The sequence below is a fragment of the Pollachius pollachius genome, assembly GCF_949987615.1.
Source record: "Pollachius pollachius genome assembly, chromosome: 1".
Classification (NCBI taxonomy): domain Eukaryota; kingdom Metazoa; phylum Chordata; class Actinopteri; order Gadiformes; family Gadidae; genus Pollachius; species Pollachius pollachius.
The window spans coordinates 33,559,952-33,573,629 of record NC_136934.1 but is presented as its reverse complement, the minus strand read 5'-3'; the positions used below and the strand labels follow the sequence as shown (position 1 = coordinate 33,573,629).

General features: G+C 42.3%; 2 protein-coding genes across 2 annotated transcripts; both read left to right on the top strand.

The window, feature by feature from the left end:
* Positions 1 to 2,631: 2,631 nt before the first annotated feature.
* Positions 2,632 to 3,900, top strand: cnfn (cornifelin; the record flags this gene model as incomplete). The annotated part of the gene is made up of 3 exons (XM_079735368.1): positions 2,632 to 2,755; positions 3,130 to 3,266; positions 3,762 to 3,900. The coding sequence occupies 3 exons, from the start codon at positions 2,632 to 2,634 to the stop codon at positions 3,849 to 3,851; spliced, it is 351 nt and encodes a 116-aa protein (XP_079591494.1). The 3' UTR covers positions 3,852 to 3,900.
* Positions 3,901 to 8,539: 4,639 nt separating this feature from the next.
* Positions 8,540 to 11,471, top strand: tlr21 (toll-like receptor 21). The gene has a single exon (XM_079731311.1). It carries the CDS (start codon positions 8,586 to 8,588, stop codon positions 11,379 to 11,381), a length of 2,796 nt encoding a protein of 931 aa, XP_079587437.1. The 5' UTR covers positions 8,540 to 8,585; the 3' UTR covers positions 11,382 to 11,471.
* The last annotated feature ends 2,207 nt before the right edge of the window (positions 11,472 to 13,678 follow it).

Below are 13,678 nucleotides of genomic sequence, written 5' to 3'. Positions count from 1 at the left end.
TGTTCCCCTATTTTACCACCTTGGGTGATTGGCCAGTACAAGCCATTTCACAATCTACCCTCTAGTGATGTCACACATGGGAGTGCGAGTGCCCACCCAAATGTATGATGGATAGATCAAGCTAGCATTCTATGCAATGGAGTGTACCAACTGCATGGCTGATCTAACTATCATACATCTGGCTGGACACTGCCACGTTCGGGGGGGGGGGGGGGATTCAGCGTGCGTTGACAACCCCAAACTGCCCCAAAGTATGTGCCGCGTGCGCCCCAACTTCTCTCTAATCGCACTCAAAGTTTTTCAGGCAGCCCTGGATAAGATCAAACGAAGATAAAGACACGCCTTTCAAACAGATTTGCCAAACTGCCAGATATGTTTGCTGCAGGACCTTCAGCGAAGTGAGCCATGGGGGCTGTAGAACTTTACAGGACCCCTCTGGTGCCTGTAGTGTAGATCCTCTAAGCTGGGCGCACTTTGTGAGTACCCAAAACACATGAGCACGCGTGTGAAAGATTCGGGGGGCCGGTGTATTCTTAAATGTGAGGGATGATTTGTTGTCCCAGTCCAGGGTAGAGGGTAGATATGAAAAGGCTTGTAATGACTAAGCCATTATTATTCTGGTAAGCCTATAAACCTGGTGGTAAACAATGGGTACTTTAAATTAAGTAAGTAAGTGAGAAGTGGGTCGGATGGACCCACCCGTTTACATTCCAACACATTTTTTTAAACTGTCAACATTGTTAAATAGTCACAGTGTGTTTTCACTTGCAGGATGATAAATGCATGGTTTGCAAAAGTCTTCGATTTGGATATAACAGAAGCGGTGCATCATGGAAATATGCAATTGTATGCTGTTATATATTTTGGCTAATAAAACAATCATGTTCCATAAATCCTTATACAGTATATAAATAAAAAGCTTACAATTCATATAATATGGAATAACGGTTTTCGCATTTTCCACATCCCTTATCTATAGCCCATGTGCTAATCCTAATCAAATCAGAATTATAATTTCTAGACCTCAGAAATAATAATGACATGACATTTATATATACCATTTATCATGTTATAACAAGGTCCTAGGTGACCTTTATATGTCCTTGCCTGGCTCCTCCAGACAAGGACGCAGGTTGGTATTAGAAATCCGGTTTATGGTAAAAGTTGCAGCAAATGACCATGAGCACAAGGGTGCTCCACTGCCATGCAGGAGATCTCCCCTGAGAGGGTGTGGTGATGGCTGGTTAAACCTGTTGACACTGATACTGATACTTGATGCGCAAGAGGTGTGCAGCCTCACCCAGCCTCAGAGTGAGGTTTTTCGCAATTCCAATATAAGGCCTTAACCAATAAGAAATGAATTGCACAAACCATTATTAATCTGATGACAAGCACCACCCCTTTTCTACCGTCACACAATTTTCCCAACCGCACACAGGGGCACGTTTCCGCTTTTCTAGCCCTGCGTCCCAATACCCATACTACCATACTATTGAGTAGGCAAGAAACATATCTAGTATGATCCTAATCTAATCAGTGTATCCACTGTGCCGATTGTAGGCATACTTTGTGAAACAGTATGTACTTTGTAAGGGCATAAAGTACATACTACCAGTAAAGAGAAAAAGCAGGATGTCTTTTGTTGAGAAAGATTGACCTATTCCTTTTTCTGATTAATTTCACTGATGTAAAACTGCAGGTTAAAAATATTTGGTACGGTGGTTAGAAGTGGCTTCATGATCATTTCATTTCCTCAAATAGCCATGCACATTAGCCTTTTAGGATGGTAAAACACAGAAATCTCCATACCAATGTTTCCTATTCTAGTAAAACTGACCAAGCCCCGTGCCCGCAAACCTCATTACGGTTTGAATGAACCGACAAAGGCAGGCCTGAGTACACATGCAGATACAAATATAAAATACATATACATGGAGCTGCGCCCAACACAGCTGTCAAAGTGACTGAAAGTGACATCTCTCATTATTATTATTCAATCCATTCTAAGTGTGTACACACACACGCACACACACACACACACACACACACACACAGACACACACACGCACTCACACACACACACACACACACACACACACACACACAAACACACACACACACACACACACACACACACACACACACACACACACACACACACACACCTGCCTGTAACGCAGGTGTGTGCTACATTATAAGTAGAAGGAACACACAATGCACAAGCCACTCAGTCAAGCAATTCCACTGATAACAGACCATGTCATAGATAGGTGTATACTCTTTTAGAAGCCCTGAAGGTCTCTACGCCCCAAAGCCAAACATTCTTTGTTTTCTTTTTTTCCTCTCAACAAAGCCAACAAAGCCATTTTAGGACATACAGACCTAAAATGGGCAGGGAGATATTTCCCGGTGCTAACTCCTTATAAAACCCCGGGTTCACCAGAAGCTGTGATGTCACGCTTTAAGTTCGAAGAGGTACGCATCGTGTCGTTTTCCGCTTCAGGATACATTCCAAGCCAGCAGGTAAGGCAGAAAGTTAAGCTTTGCTTTCCAGTTTACCAACGTTGACCAACATGTGGTTGTTTGTGTGTCTGATGGTCTCCGTGGTCGGGTCCTCTGCTGTCCCCAGCTATGGCCTTCCAGTCCAATGTGATCAGCTCCCAGCCCCAGGTCTCGGTCACCAGCTACTCTGTGACTTCAGGCTCCACCGACTGGAGCTCCAATTCCTGTGACTGCTTTGAAGACTGTGGAATATGTATGTTTAAAAAACAACAACCTGTGTGTGTCCGTATGTGTGTGGGAACCCAAAGTCCTGTGGAAGGAGATCCTCGCTGATCACAGTTAATGATACGTGTGAGTGTGTGTTCGTGTTGAAGCTCAAATATCGGTGACTTCTGGGAAGAAGTCACAGATATTAATGATAACACATATGGAATATGTGTTATTTTGAGCGTGTGCCATGTTTGTCTGTGAGTTTAAGCAATTTAAACATATCCCAGTGAAGTGCTGGCTCACAACCCTGAGGTGTGTGCGTGTGTGTGTGTGTGTGTGTGTGTGTGTGTGTGTGTGTGTGTGTGTGTGTGTGTGCGTGCGTGCGTGTGTGTGTGTGGCCCCTCTCTCCCCCACCAGGTCTTTGTGCCACCTTCATACCTTGCATCCTGGCCATTCAAGTGGCGCAGGACAACGGGGACAGCTGCTGCGTGCCCTTCCTCCCCGGGGCCATGATCGCTCTGAGGACCAGCATGCGTGGCCGCTACCGCATTAGCGTAAGCACCCAATCCCAACACACACACACACACACACACAAGCACAAACACACATACACACGACAAGCTCTGGTGATCCCAAGAAATTGGTGGTTGCTAATTGGTGGTTTGGCTTTAGTTTGTATATGTGGTCATCCATGGTGATATCATATATATATATATATATATATATATGTAATTGTTATTACGGTCCTGTACTTTTGGCTGTGACACCCTCATTTCCCATCTGGAATGAGATGCTTTTTGACACCTCCAGTGAATTCAGATGCATGTCACTAAGGGCCAGAGTTAGGCCTCTGGCTCAAGGAGGTCTACAGGTAGGCTGCAGACATCGGCGATTAACCTTGGTACCTTTTGGCTGGGAGCAGCCCACACCAAAACACTTTAATAGCCCTTTTCCTCCGGAATACCCTTTTTTGGGAGCCCCTTTGCTCTCTCAATAGTGTCTGAGAGTGACGGACGTTAAGCTGGTCTTTGCCCTCTGTCTCTCCGCAGGGCTCAGTGTGTGATGACTGGGTGGTGATGGCCTGCCTGCCCCTCTGTGGACTGTGCCAGATGGCACGGGAGCAGAAGATGAGAGGATGATTCAACTCAAAGGATTAAAAGTTACTGTTACTAACAAGAGCTCTGTTACTTGTTAGTTACAGAGCAAAAAAAAGAGTCGAAAAGGCGTATTCTCTTGGTCCAGACAGCCTTTCTGTTTTCTCTAAAGACTCAGGCTTTAATTAAACTAATCGATTCATGTAATGTTAACAATAAATGAGGTTTTTTTGTGATTCATTCTTTTTGAGTAAATAAATAAAACATCTATAGAGAATGATAATTATGTTATAATATCTTTAATGTCATTTGATATAAAAAATATTTATATGTTTATTTATTTTGGACCTTTGGATAATTTCTTCAGATGAAAAGCTTTGTTTGCAGAACAGAAAAATGGAAACTACATACATCGTATTCTGTGAATAAAGGAGCTGTGTGATAAGCATGTCATATTGTGTCATTACTGCTGGTCTAATAAGGCATGCAGGAAGCTTTTCACAAGACTCGTCACTCCTCCCTCCTCTCCTAATGCTCTACACCCCAGTGAGAGTCCAGCAATGCAAGGTGCACAACATATTGGAGAACTTGCGCAGGTAAGAGGAACATGCTAACCTTGTGTCTGTGCTCATGTATTTTATTGATTGGACATTACTTTAGATATAAGGCCCTTGTATTGTAGAAGTGATCCTTTTATGTGCCTTTTATTTGAACGTACTTAATATTGTAATGCAGATGAATGTTTAGGGCATTGAGGGAACATAAATTCACAGTCAACACTACGTGTTTTAATGCTTCTAGCGCATTAAGCACATTCTCACAATCTTCATTCAAAAATAAATGATTGGTAAATAATAGAACCTTGATTACAAAAATTGTACAGCTTCGCACATGACATGATTGATGAGAGAATCCTGATGGTTTGTTATATTCCACATTATTAAATTCCTATTCCACATGTTCATGCCTTGCAATACAGCCTTGTCCCATGATGAGCAAGATAGCATGTGGAAAAAGCCCCTGTGCTTCTATCTCCGATAGGCCTCCATACACAGTCCTACCCAGGGGTTTCTGACTGAGTGGCAGGGCGTAGTGTAGTGAAACAAAGGCGGAGTGAGGTTAACCCCAAACAAGGAAGTGATGACTAATGAGGCCAGGGGGAAGCATTTTGTGGAACACTCACACGTCTATTGAAGACATCCACATGCAAGAGTTATAGTTATCGTATATCTTACTACTATAATAGCAGGCCTGTCGCACCAGTTACTCAAGTTACTCATGTGCGCATGTGCCAAGCAGCGTGCAGCTCACACACACACACACACACACAGCACGCGCGAACCCATACATACACCGCAAGCATGCACATACACACCTTATACACACACCGCACACACACGCACATGCGCACGAACATACATTGAAACGCATGCACACACACACACAAACACACACGCACACACCGCATGTCTAGAAAAAGGCAGCGACACATACACGGAAGCGCACACACACACACGCACGCGCACACACTGTACATCAAGACAAAGGCAGCGACACACTCGCCAAGGTATGAACACACACGCACACACCGCAGCAACACACCTGCTCAGGAAAGATGTTATGTTTTTTAAAGATAACGCCTCTGCCGTCGACAAACTCTCCCAGGTAAAACGTTCTGTCTATAGACTGTAGAAATTGCAATAAAAGAAGGGAAGGGACAATTTCTCACCTCGACAAGCAACGGCGGGTCGTTCATTTTGTCATATAAAAACCGTTCAATTCAAACATCGCACCGACCGGCATATCGACACATAAATCACGTAATCTTAAAGAAACAGTGTCCCTATAACAAAGAACGAAAACATGTCAATAACACAGTATGGTGAATTATGTCTATAGAGTCCACCACAAGACTACACTTTGTTGCTCAAACTTAATATTACTCTCTTCCTTGAGCCTCCCCAAATGTCTTGCGATATTGATATCCCCCCCTCCCCCCTGCGGACTGTTTTAGTTGTTTTATTTTTCTTATGTTTTGTGTGTATGCTATGTGTGACTGTAGGCTACTGTGGCCTGTCTTGGCCAGGACACTGGAAGAGATGTTTAATCTCAATGATGATTATTATTTTCAACTAACCAATAGTATTTGCCCTGCATTTTAAAATGTCAATTCACTTTTCATCCCTGAATAACAGTAAAAGCTATTTAATAATTGATGTGCATGCATAGTATACTACACTTTCCATTGAACAATTACCACTGTTACCATAAATTGACTAATCTTATATTGTAATCAAATGCTCTCACACTAGCTGCTTTCAGACACATGTGTAAGTCCTGATGTTCTCCTGATGAGTCGTATGTGTGAACAACATATCCTGACATTTGTACCCTGAAATAATGAATAATACTACCCCTGAGGTAGTATTTTCTCCGTAGGAAATGTACCTTATATGTGAATGAGGAGTAGAAAGTCGGTATTTCTCACACCACTTCAGTGGGCGTGTTGATGACGCTTCTGCATCTCATTGAGTGGCCCCCTAAATGATAATCAGCCTGTTACCTTTTGTTCGCTGAATGGTTAAAAAATATTTAATGGTTGGTACTGCTTTTAAGAGTCATTTGTGGTGAACGAATGTTATACGTTGTAACATTATAGGCAAAATTTTATTATATTATGCGCTCAGAAATTTGTTACATTATCGACTGGGGTTTCCACATTATTGCTATGGGTTTAAAAATACAACTAGAGGTTGAGAAAAACTCTAGAAAACTCTAGTTACTCTGATGCACAATTGCATTGCTTAAAATCAATGTTAATATGTTTGAGCATAGTATAAAACTGTTGTTGGAGCAAAAATATCCTTAAATGGACTATGTGTAGGACTTTTCATAAATGACTTTTAATGGCCAATACCATGTTGTAGTTTGACTTAAAGAAACTGCCTGTGGGCTGATTTGTATTACATTGGAACCGGGCCGGTTCTCGTAGTAACATGAAGGCATGATGTCAAAGACATCTCTCTTCTTTCAGGACTTTTGTTGGTAACACTTTATAATAAGGTGCCATAATAAATAGCAAACTTGTCATTACCTAACCCTTTGTTAATATTTGTTAATTGTTACTAAAATATATATTTGGAACAAGTTAATAGTTTTTTCATCATTAATTAAATATTAGTTGTTTGCATAACCCTAACCCAACCCTAACACACCACCCTAACCCTAACACACGGCCCTAACCCTAACCCTAACCATAACACACGGCCCTCATCTAGCTGCGTAGGCACGTTAAGGTTCAGCCACACTGAACGCGTTACAGGCGTAATTTTACGCCCGTAACGCGCCTAACCTGACGCTTGATCATTGTGTGTCACAAAATGGTTCAACGCGCCTACGTAGATAGATGAGCCCGCCCAGCGGAGGTGTCTTACTTCGCCCTGAAGGGGCTTATTTTAGATAATGACCGGCGACGTTCTATACATTATCCCGCTTATTACACAGCTCCTTGCCAAAACGAAAAAATACACTTTTTACAATTTATTCGTTACCAGCATTCGTAGTGTTGATTAGCAGAGAAATCTTGTCCTATCTTGTCCGCCAAAGACGTTGACGTCGCTTAGCAACCGAAGACAAGTTACCGGACTACTACCCATGCAAGTGAACGGAGCGTTCCACGGCATTGAGAAGACCCGTGTAATAAAGGCCTATAATATTTCTGTTTATGGCATAGATTTCTCCTCAGATTAGGCCAATAAAGCAATGATCTAAAAAAACAAAAAACAAACGCTCGATCAAAGGCCACGCCCGAGGATAGTGTTGGAAAATATCGGCATAGAATCTAAATTCTAGTGCATGACATCCTCCGTAGGCGCTCACAGCTGGGTGAGTTTCACCACCTCCTCATCGTTTCAGCACACACTAAAACGATAACTTGCTCGTCCATGTTCTTTCTGCCTCTGTGCGTCCTCAGTCTCTCTGCCAGTGACATCGGGTCAAGCTCAACGCTGATTGGCTATCGCGCCTAAGCATCACGCGTTGGCGTGTCAAAAGTTAAATTCTTTGAAGTCGCGTTGGTGCGTTGTGCACGTTGGTGTGTTGGGTGCGTTATTTAGATGCGTAAAACGCGCCTAACGCGCTGCTTTAGCGCGTGTAACGCATCTACGCGCCTAAACCAATGGTTCCCTAAGCAAAAATGCCGACTTTCAACGCCTCTAACGCGCGTAACGCGTTCAGTGCGGCCGTACCTTAACGCGCCTAACGCGCTGCTTTAGCGCGTGTAATGCATCTAGCGCCTAAACCAATGGTTCCCTATGCAAAAATGCCGTAGGCGCGTTGAACCATTTTTGTGACACACAATGATCAAGCATCAGGTTGGGCGCGTAACGCGATCAGTGTGGCCGTACCTTACACGTAGTCCCTTTAAGCATTGTGCAAAGCATTACAATATGAAAACCGAATCATCATTCTACACATATAAATATGTTTTTTCTTTTTTTCTTCATTAGGTTCCTGGACCAAAATTGATCTCATCCAATGCAACAATGAGAAGTGTATACCGTTGAACCAAAAGCTATCCAGACTGGAAAACATACCCAGGAAATAGCCTAGCAGCTTCTCCTGAAATCAATATTGATCAAAATGGCTATTTCAACAAGCGAACTGTTGATATTAACATTGGGACTTTTAGTAAACTGCTCTTATCAGTACAGCTTTCAAAATTGCAATGGAGCTAAAAACTCAAAAAATCAAACATTTGTTTGCTACAATCGCCACAACATGAACATATCTAGAATTGTGGGTGACCTGCCAGCGTCTGCCTTCAACATCACCATCTCTTTTAATGAAGTCTCCTACATTCCCACAGGGAGCTTTCAACGTTTTTTTAAATTGGAAAATCTTAACATGGGCCACAACCATTTAAAGTTGATTGACGGGCTGGCTTTCCGGAACCTGCACCACCTTAAGTCCCTCAATTTGTCTTTCAACCTCATATCAAAACTCAACAGCTCAGTTTTCCATGACCTTGACAACCTCACCTCTCTGTCACTGGAAAAAAACTCATTGACTGATCTCCCAGAGAGTCTCTTCCTCAGCACCCCTCACCTGAATACCTTGAACCTAAGAGAAAACCATCTGAACAATTTCTCTGTCATTGCGCAATCCATTTCAGCCCTAAATTATCTGACAAACCTAGATCTTTGCTTTAACAATTTGACATCCCTCAGTAATTTAAACATTGTATTGCCTGAAAGCCTCACTTCATTGTATGTATGTGGAAATAAGTTGTCAGTCTTAGCTTGTACGGGTTCATTTCTCATGCACATCACGCGCCTAGATTTATCACACAACTTTGAACTCTCGACTAATGCTTTCAAAGGAGTAAACCTAACACAGATACGCTATTTACGGATGCGATCAACAAAAGTAAAGATATTAGAGTTTTTGAATAAGACCAATGTTAATGCTAAGTATGTGGACTTCTCTGGCTTGGGCTTAAGCAACACAAGTCTGATCGACAACCTATGCAAGTTCTTAAGTGAAAGGGTAGTAAACATCAGCAGAATAACACTACTAAATAATAGCATTTCAGAGTCACTTAATGATGCATTATCCAATTGCCCTCAAATCTTAACTACATTGGATGTCTCCTTAAACAATCTGAGAACGGTACAATGCCTCGACTTTCTTAAAGGACAGAAACACATAAAAATGTTAAACGTAGAGCACAACCACATCGGCCAGCTCTTGTCCTGCAACAATACAAATAAGCTTCCCATAACAAAGCTTAATTTTCGTTACAATCACATGCTTAAGGTTGAAAAGTACGCCTTCGCTCACACACCGAATGTCACCACTCTAAACCTTAACATAAACATCATTGCTGTTTTAGAGCATGATGCTCTCAGAGGGCTTACCCAACTTCAGACTCTCCGTCTGGACAACAACATCTTGACTGATTTGTATGAGGGCACTTTTCAGGATCTATCTAGCCTGAGAATCCTGAATCTACGCAACAACCGTATCGCAGTGATTTTTAAGAGAACTTTCCTGCAACTCGTTGAGCTGACTACGTTGGACCTAGGTTGGAATAAAATAACTCATTTTGAAGAAGGGGGCCTTGATGGATTGAAAAGTTTAACACATTTCTACTTGAATGGGAACAACATTAAGAAAATAGAGATTGGCCAGTTCACTGTATTCCAAAACACCTTGCAGGTGTTGGATCTACAGAATAACAAGATAAATTTCCAACCTGAAACCACCAATTCTCCTTTTGTGAATCTCAGCACACTCACTTCTCTAAATTTAGATGGACAGCGGCCCTACGGAATTAGCTTGCTGCCTTATGGCCTTTTCCATGGTCTTTACTCTCTGAGACTTCTGTATCTTTCCAACAACCGCATAGCTCACCTCGCTTCTGATGTCTTTGACGATTTGACAGCCCTATATTTCCTCACACTAGATAACTCGGGCAATGGCGTCGTAAAACTTAGGCCAGGGCTCTTTAAAAATTTGAGGAATTTGACAACGCTGAGTGTGGTAAACATGGGGATTCCAAATCTGTCAAAGGATGTTTTTGGAAATCTTACCCAGCTACAAATCCTACAAATCAATAAGAATGTGATGCAGAGCATTGATGTTGATGTTTTAGAAGCCCTCCCTAGCCTCATATACCTTGACATAACATATATTCCCCTCAGCTGTTCATGCCAAAACAAGCGACTGCAAAATTGGACACTGAATCAGGACAACGTTCAAATGATATACTTGCAGAGTCAGCCATGCCAGGATAGACAAAATGACCTGTTCATACATTTTGATACAAAAGTTTGTTACATTGACATTGAAAAGTACCTATTTCTCACGACTGCTGCTGTGTTGTTTGTGTTTAGTGTAGTCCCTATACTTTATGTGAAGCTATATTGGAAAATAAAGTATGGCTATTATGTGTTCTGTGCTTGGTTCAGCGAACAGTGGCGCAAACTGAGGGAAGATGAGGAAAACTGTGAATACGACGCATTCATCTCCTATAATTTTTATGACGAACACTGGGTCCTGGAGCAGTTGCTCCCAAACTTGGAGGGAAACGGCTCTTCGTTCAAACTCTGCCTTCATCACAGGGACTTTGAACCGGGACGCAACATCGTGGACAACATTGTGTCCGCTGTGTATGGCAGCCGCAAGACTGTTTGCGTCGTGAGCCGGAACTTCCTGCAGAGCGAATGGTGTTCACTCGAGATCCAGCTGGCCAGCTACCGACTCTTAGACGAGCACCGAGACATTCTGCTGCTGGTGTTCCTGGAGCATATCCCCGAGAGCGAGCTGTCCTCATACCACCGCATGAGGAAGGTCATGTTGACCAAAACATTTTTGCAATGGCCCGGCTCAGATTGTACCGACCCGGCCCAGGCCCAACTACTCTTCTGGACCCAGCTCAGGAGAGCGCTGAGGACCGGAAGTAGAATGGAGGATGAGGAGGAAGCAGGTGAAAACCAAAGCTCTGAGACGGAAGAAGGCGATCAAACCGCCTCTTCTGTCAATTATACCGCTGGAATCTATAACTTGCCATAATTTTTAATTATCTGCAATTTATCAATTATATTTCAGATTACATTGTTACATTTTTATTTGCATTTATTTCCAATAGGGTTTGTAAACTAATTTGAGATACGTTATTGTTTTTCATTTGCTTAAATAATGTTAGAAATGAAAGAGATAAGTGAAACAAGGTAATAACAGAAAAACAGGCTTGGCAAGAAGTGAACAGAAATATACTCCACTGTCTTGTATTACTTGTTTGATTGCACCTTTAGAAAGGAATGTTGTTAAACGGTTAATCAACTGTACATGCCATTATAGGAATGTGAACAACAATCCTGTGTGTTCTTTAAGGCCATTTATTATTCTAAAATTAGATATCAACATTGTATCCAGATGTGTCTTTTAATGAATAATAATGAAAATGATACATAATCCTGTTTTTCTTTTTCCTTTGGGAATGTTACAGAAGAGGTTCAACAGTAGTTTTTAGATAAACATTCAACCGCCACATTTAATACTTTTCATGTACACAAAGTAACAGCACATATGTGGCAGTGATCACATTCCAATGCTTATTTCTCAAATATAACTCACATACTCCTTGTAGTGTGCAAAAACATGTCTTCAATTCTAATATTATCAATACAACCTCATTGGGGGGAAGCACCATCGCTCAGGGCTGTTGAAAGAAGCCGGGGGGGGGGACGGTCCTCTGTCCAGCAGTGCAGACGGCAGGTAATGCATCATGTCAGCATGGTAGGGCTTGGGAAAAGGGTTTGTCGGACGATGATTTAAATGGTAGAAAGGATGCCCATAATCCTCCTTTCGGGAATACTGTGCAGACGATGAAGTGGCAAGAGAGCACAGGCCAATTTCGGCTGCGGCTCTCTCCCCAGGGTGGAGCCAGGGGTCGGCAGAATGTCCACACGACTGCCGTGGCAGGTAACAAAGGAAGGGGTGCCTGCCAGGATCTCTGTTGGCCTCTGGAGGTCCACTGATTTCATGACGCACCGCTGTAGCCCGGTTCATCGAGTAGCCTTCATCACAGCCCATAACAGAGGAGTCTCTCATTCTTGCCCAACTCAATATCTTGTCCCAGGCCTGAGGCATGGATGGGTCCACCCTCGCCCATTGTGACATGGGAGAAAAAGATAAGTAGTGGCGGGTTGGTGATGATGCAGAAGGTCCCAAACCCAAGCCGGACAAAGAGCAGGTACCAGGTTTCAGAAACTCATCTAAATCATCCCTGACTTCCACTCTATCCATGCTAGGACTGCTCATCCATTCCACATCCTTCACAAGCAACACAAGAAAAAATAAATATCAAATCAGCAAATATATTGTTGATTTTTATATTAGGCATGGGAATCCATGTGGGAAAATCAGAAAAAAATGGTTAAAGGGCGAGCAATTCTATATAATTTTGCTTATTGCTTGATAAAGCAACAAATTAAATAATTTAAAATGATTATTATTTCTCATGATGACGGGTGCTTTAAACAAGCAAAACAAACAAAAAACAAGTCCCAGGGCCCTCATGTTGCTGCAACCAGCTCACCTCATACCAACCCCTAGGGTGTACTAGGCCAATCCTCACAATCCTATCTTCGCTAAAGTCTCTTACCCAAGAGGTCAAATATCACAGCATATAATAGGTTCAAGAGTACAGGAGCTGCAGGTAGGAATTATCTTAGACTTTTTTTAACGTGGGACAGTCTTGAAAAACCATGGCACTGAAGATAATGCAAGCATCTGACCTGCAGTTTTACAAAACATCGCACTAATTTCAATAGGGATGGCAGCAATAATAGAAACAAAAAATGACACCTGCAGTATTATTTAACTGGAATCACAACTGTAGACAAACACTGTAGTGATTGGATCCTGTAAGGAACCGAGCCTTACCTGGTTTGTCTGTGGCGGCGATTTCCAGTTGGCATGGTTCTGCTTCCGGCTGCTTTTGCCAAAGGCCTTTTTATGGGTCTCAAAACATGGCTGATCAAATGTCTTTCCTTGGATGGCAGTAAAGGATTCATCTGAAAGAACAAGGTTGTCTGTTGTAGAGTTAACAGTTAATACATAAATATGCAGAATGGCCCAAACATATGGTTATTTAGTAAAAAGATTATATAATTAAGATACTTGCACTACATTGCCACATCTCATGAAGTGACTGGGTAAAATCCTTCATAACATAACAGCATACATATCTTTTTCTTATTGGAATGGGTCAACACAATATTTGCATGTTTGGCATTAGGTGTATGACAAATCCTACCTGATTTTATGGTGGGTGGTATCGCCTCCGGCACCTGGACAGTATGGTT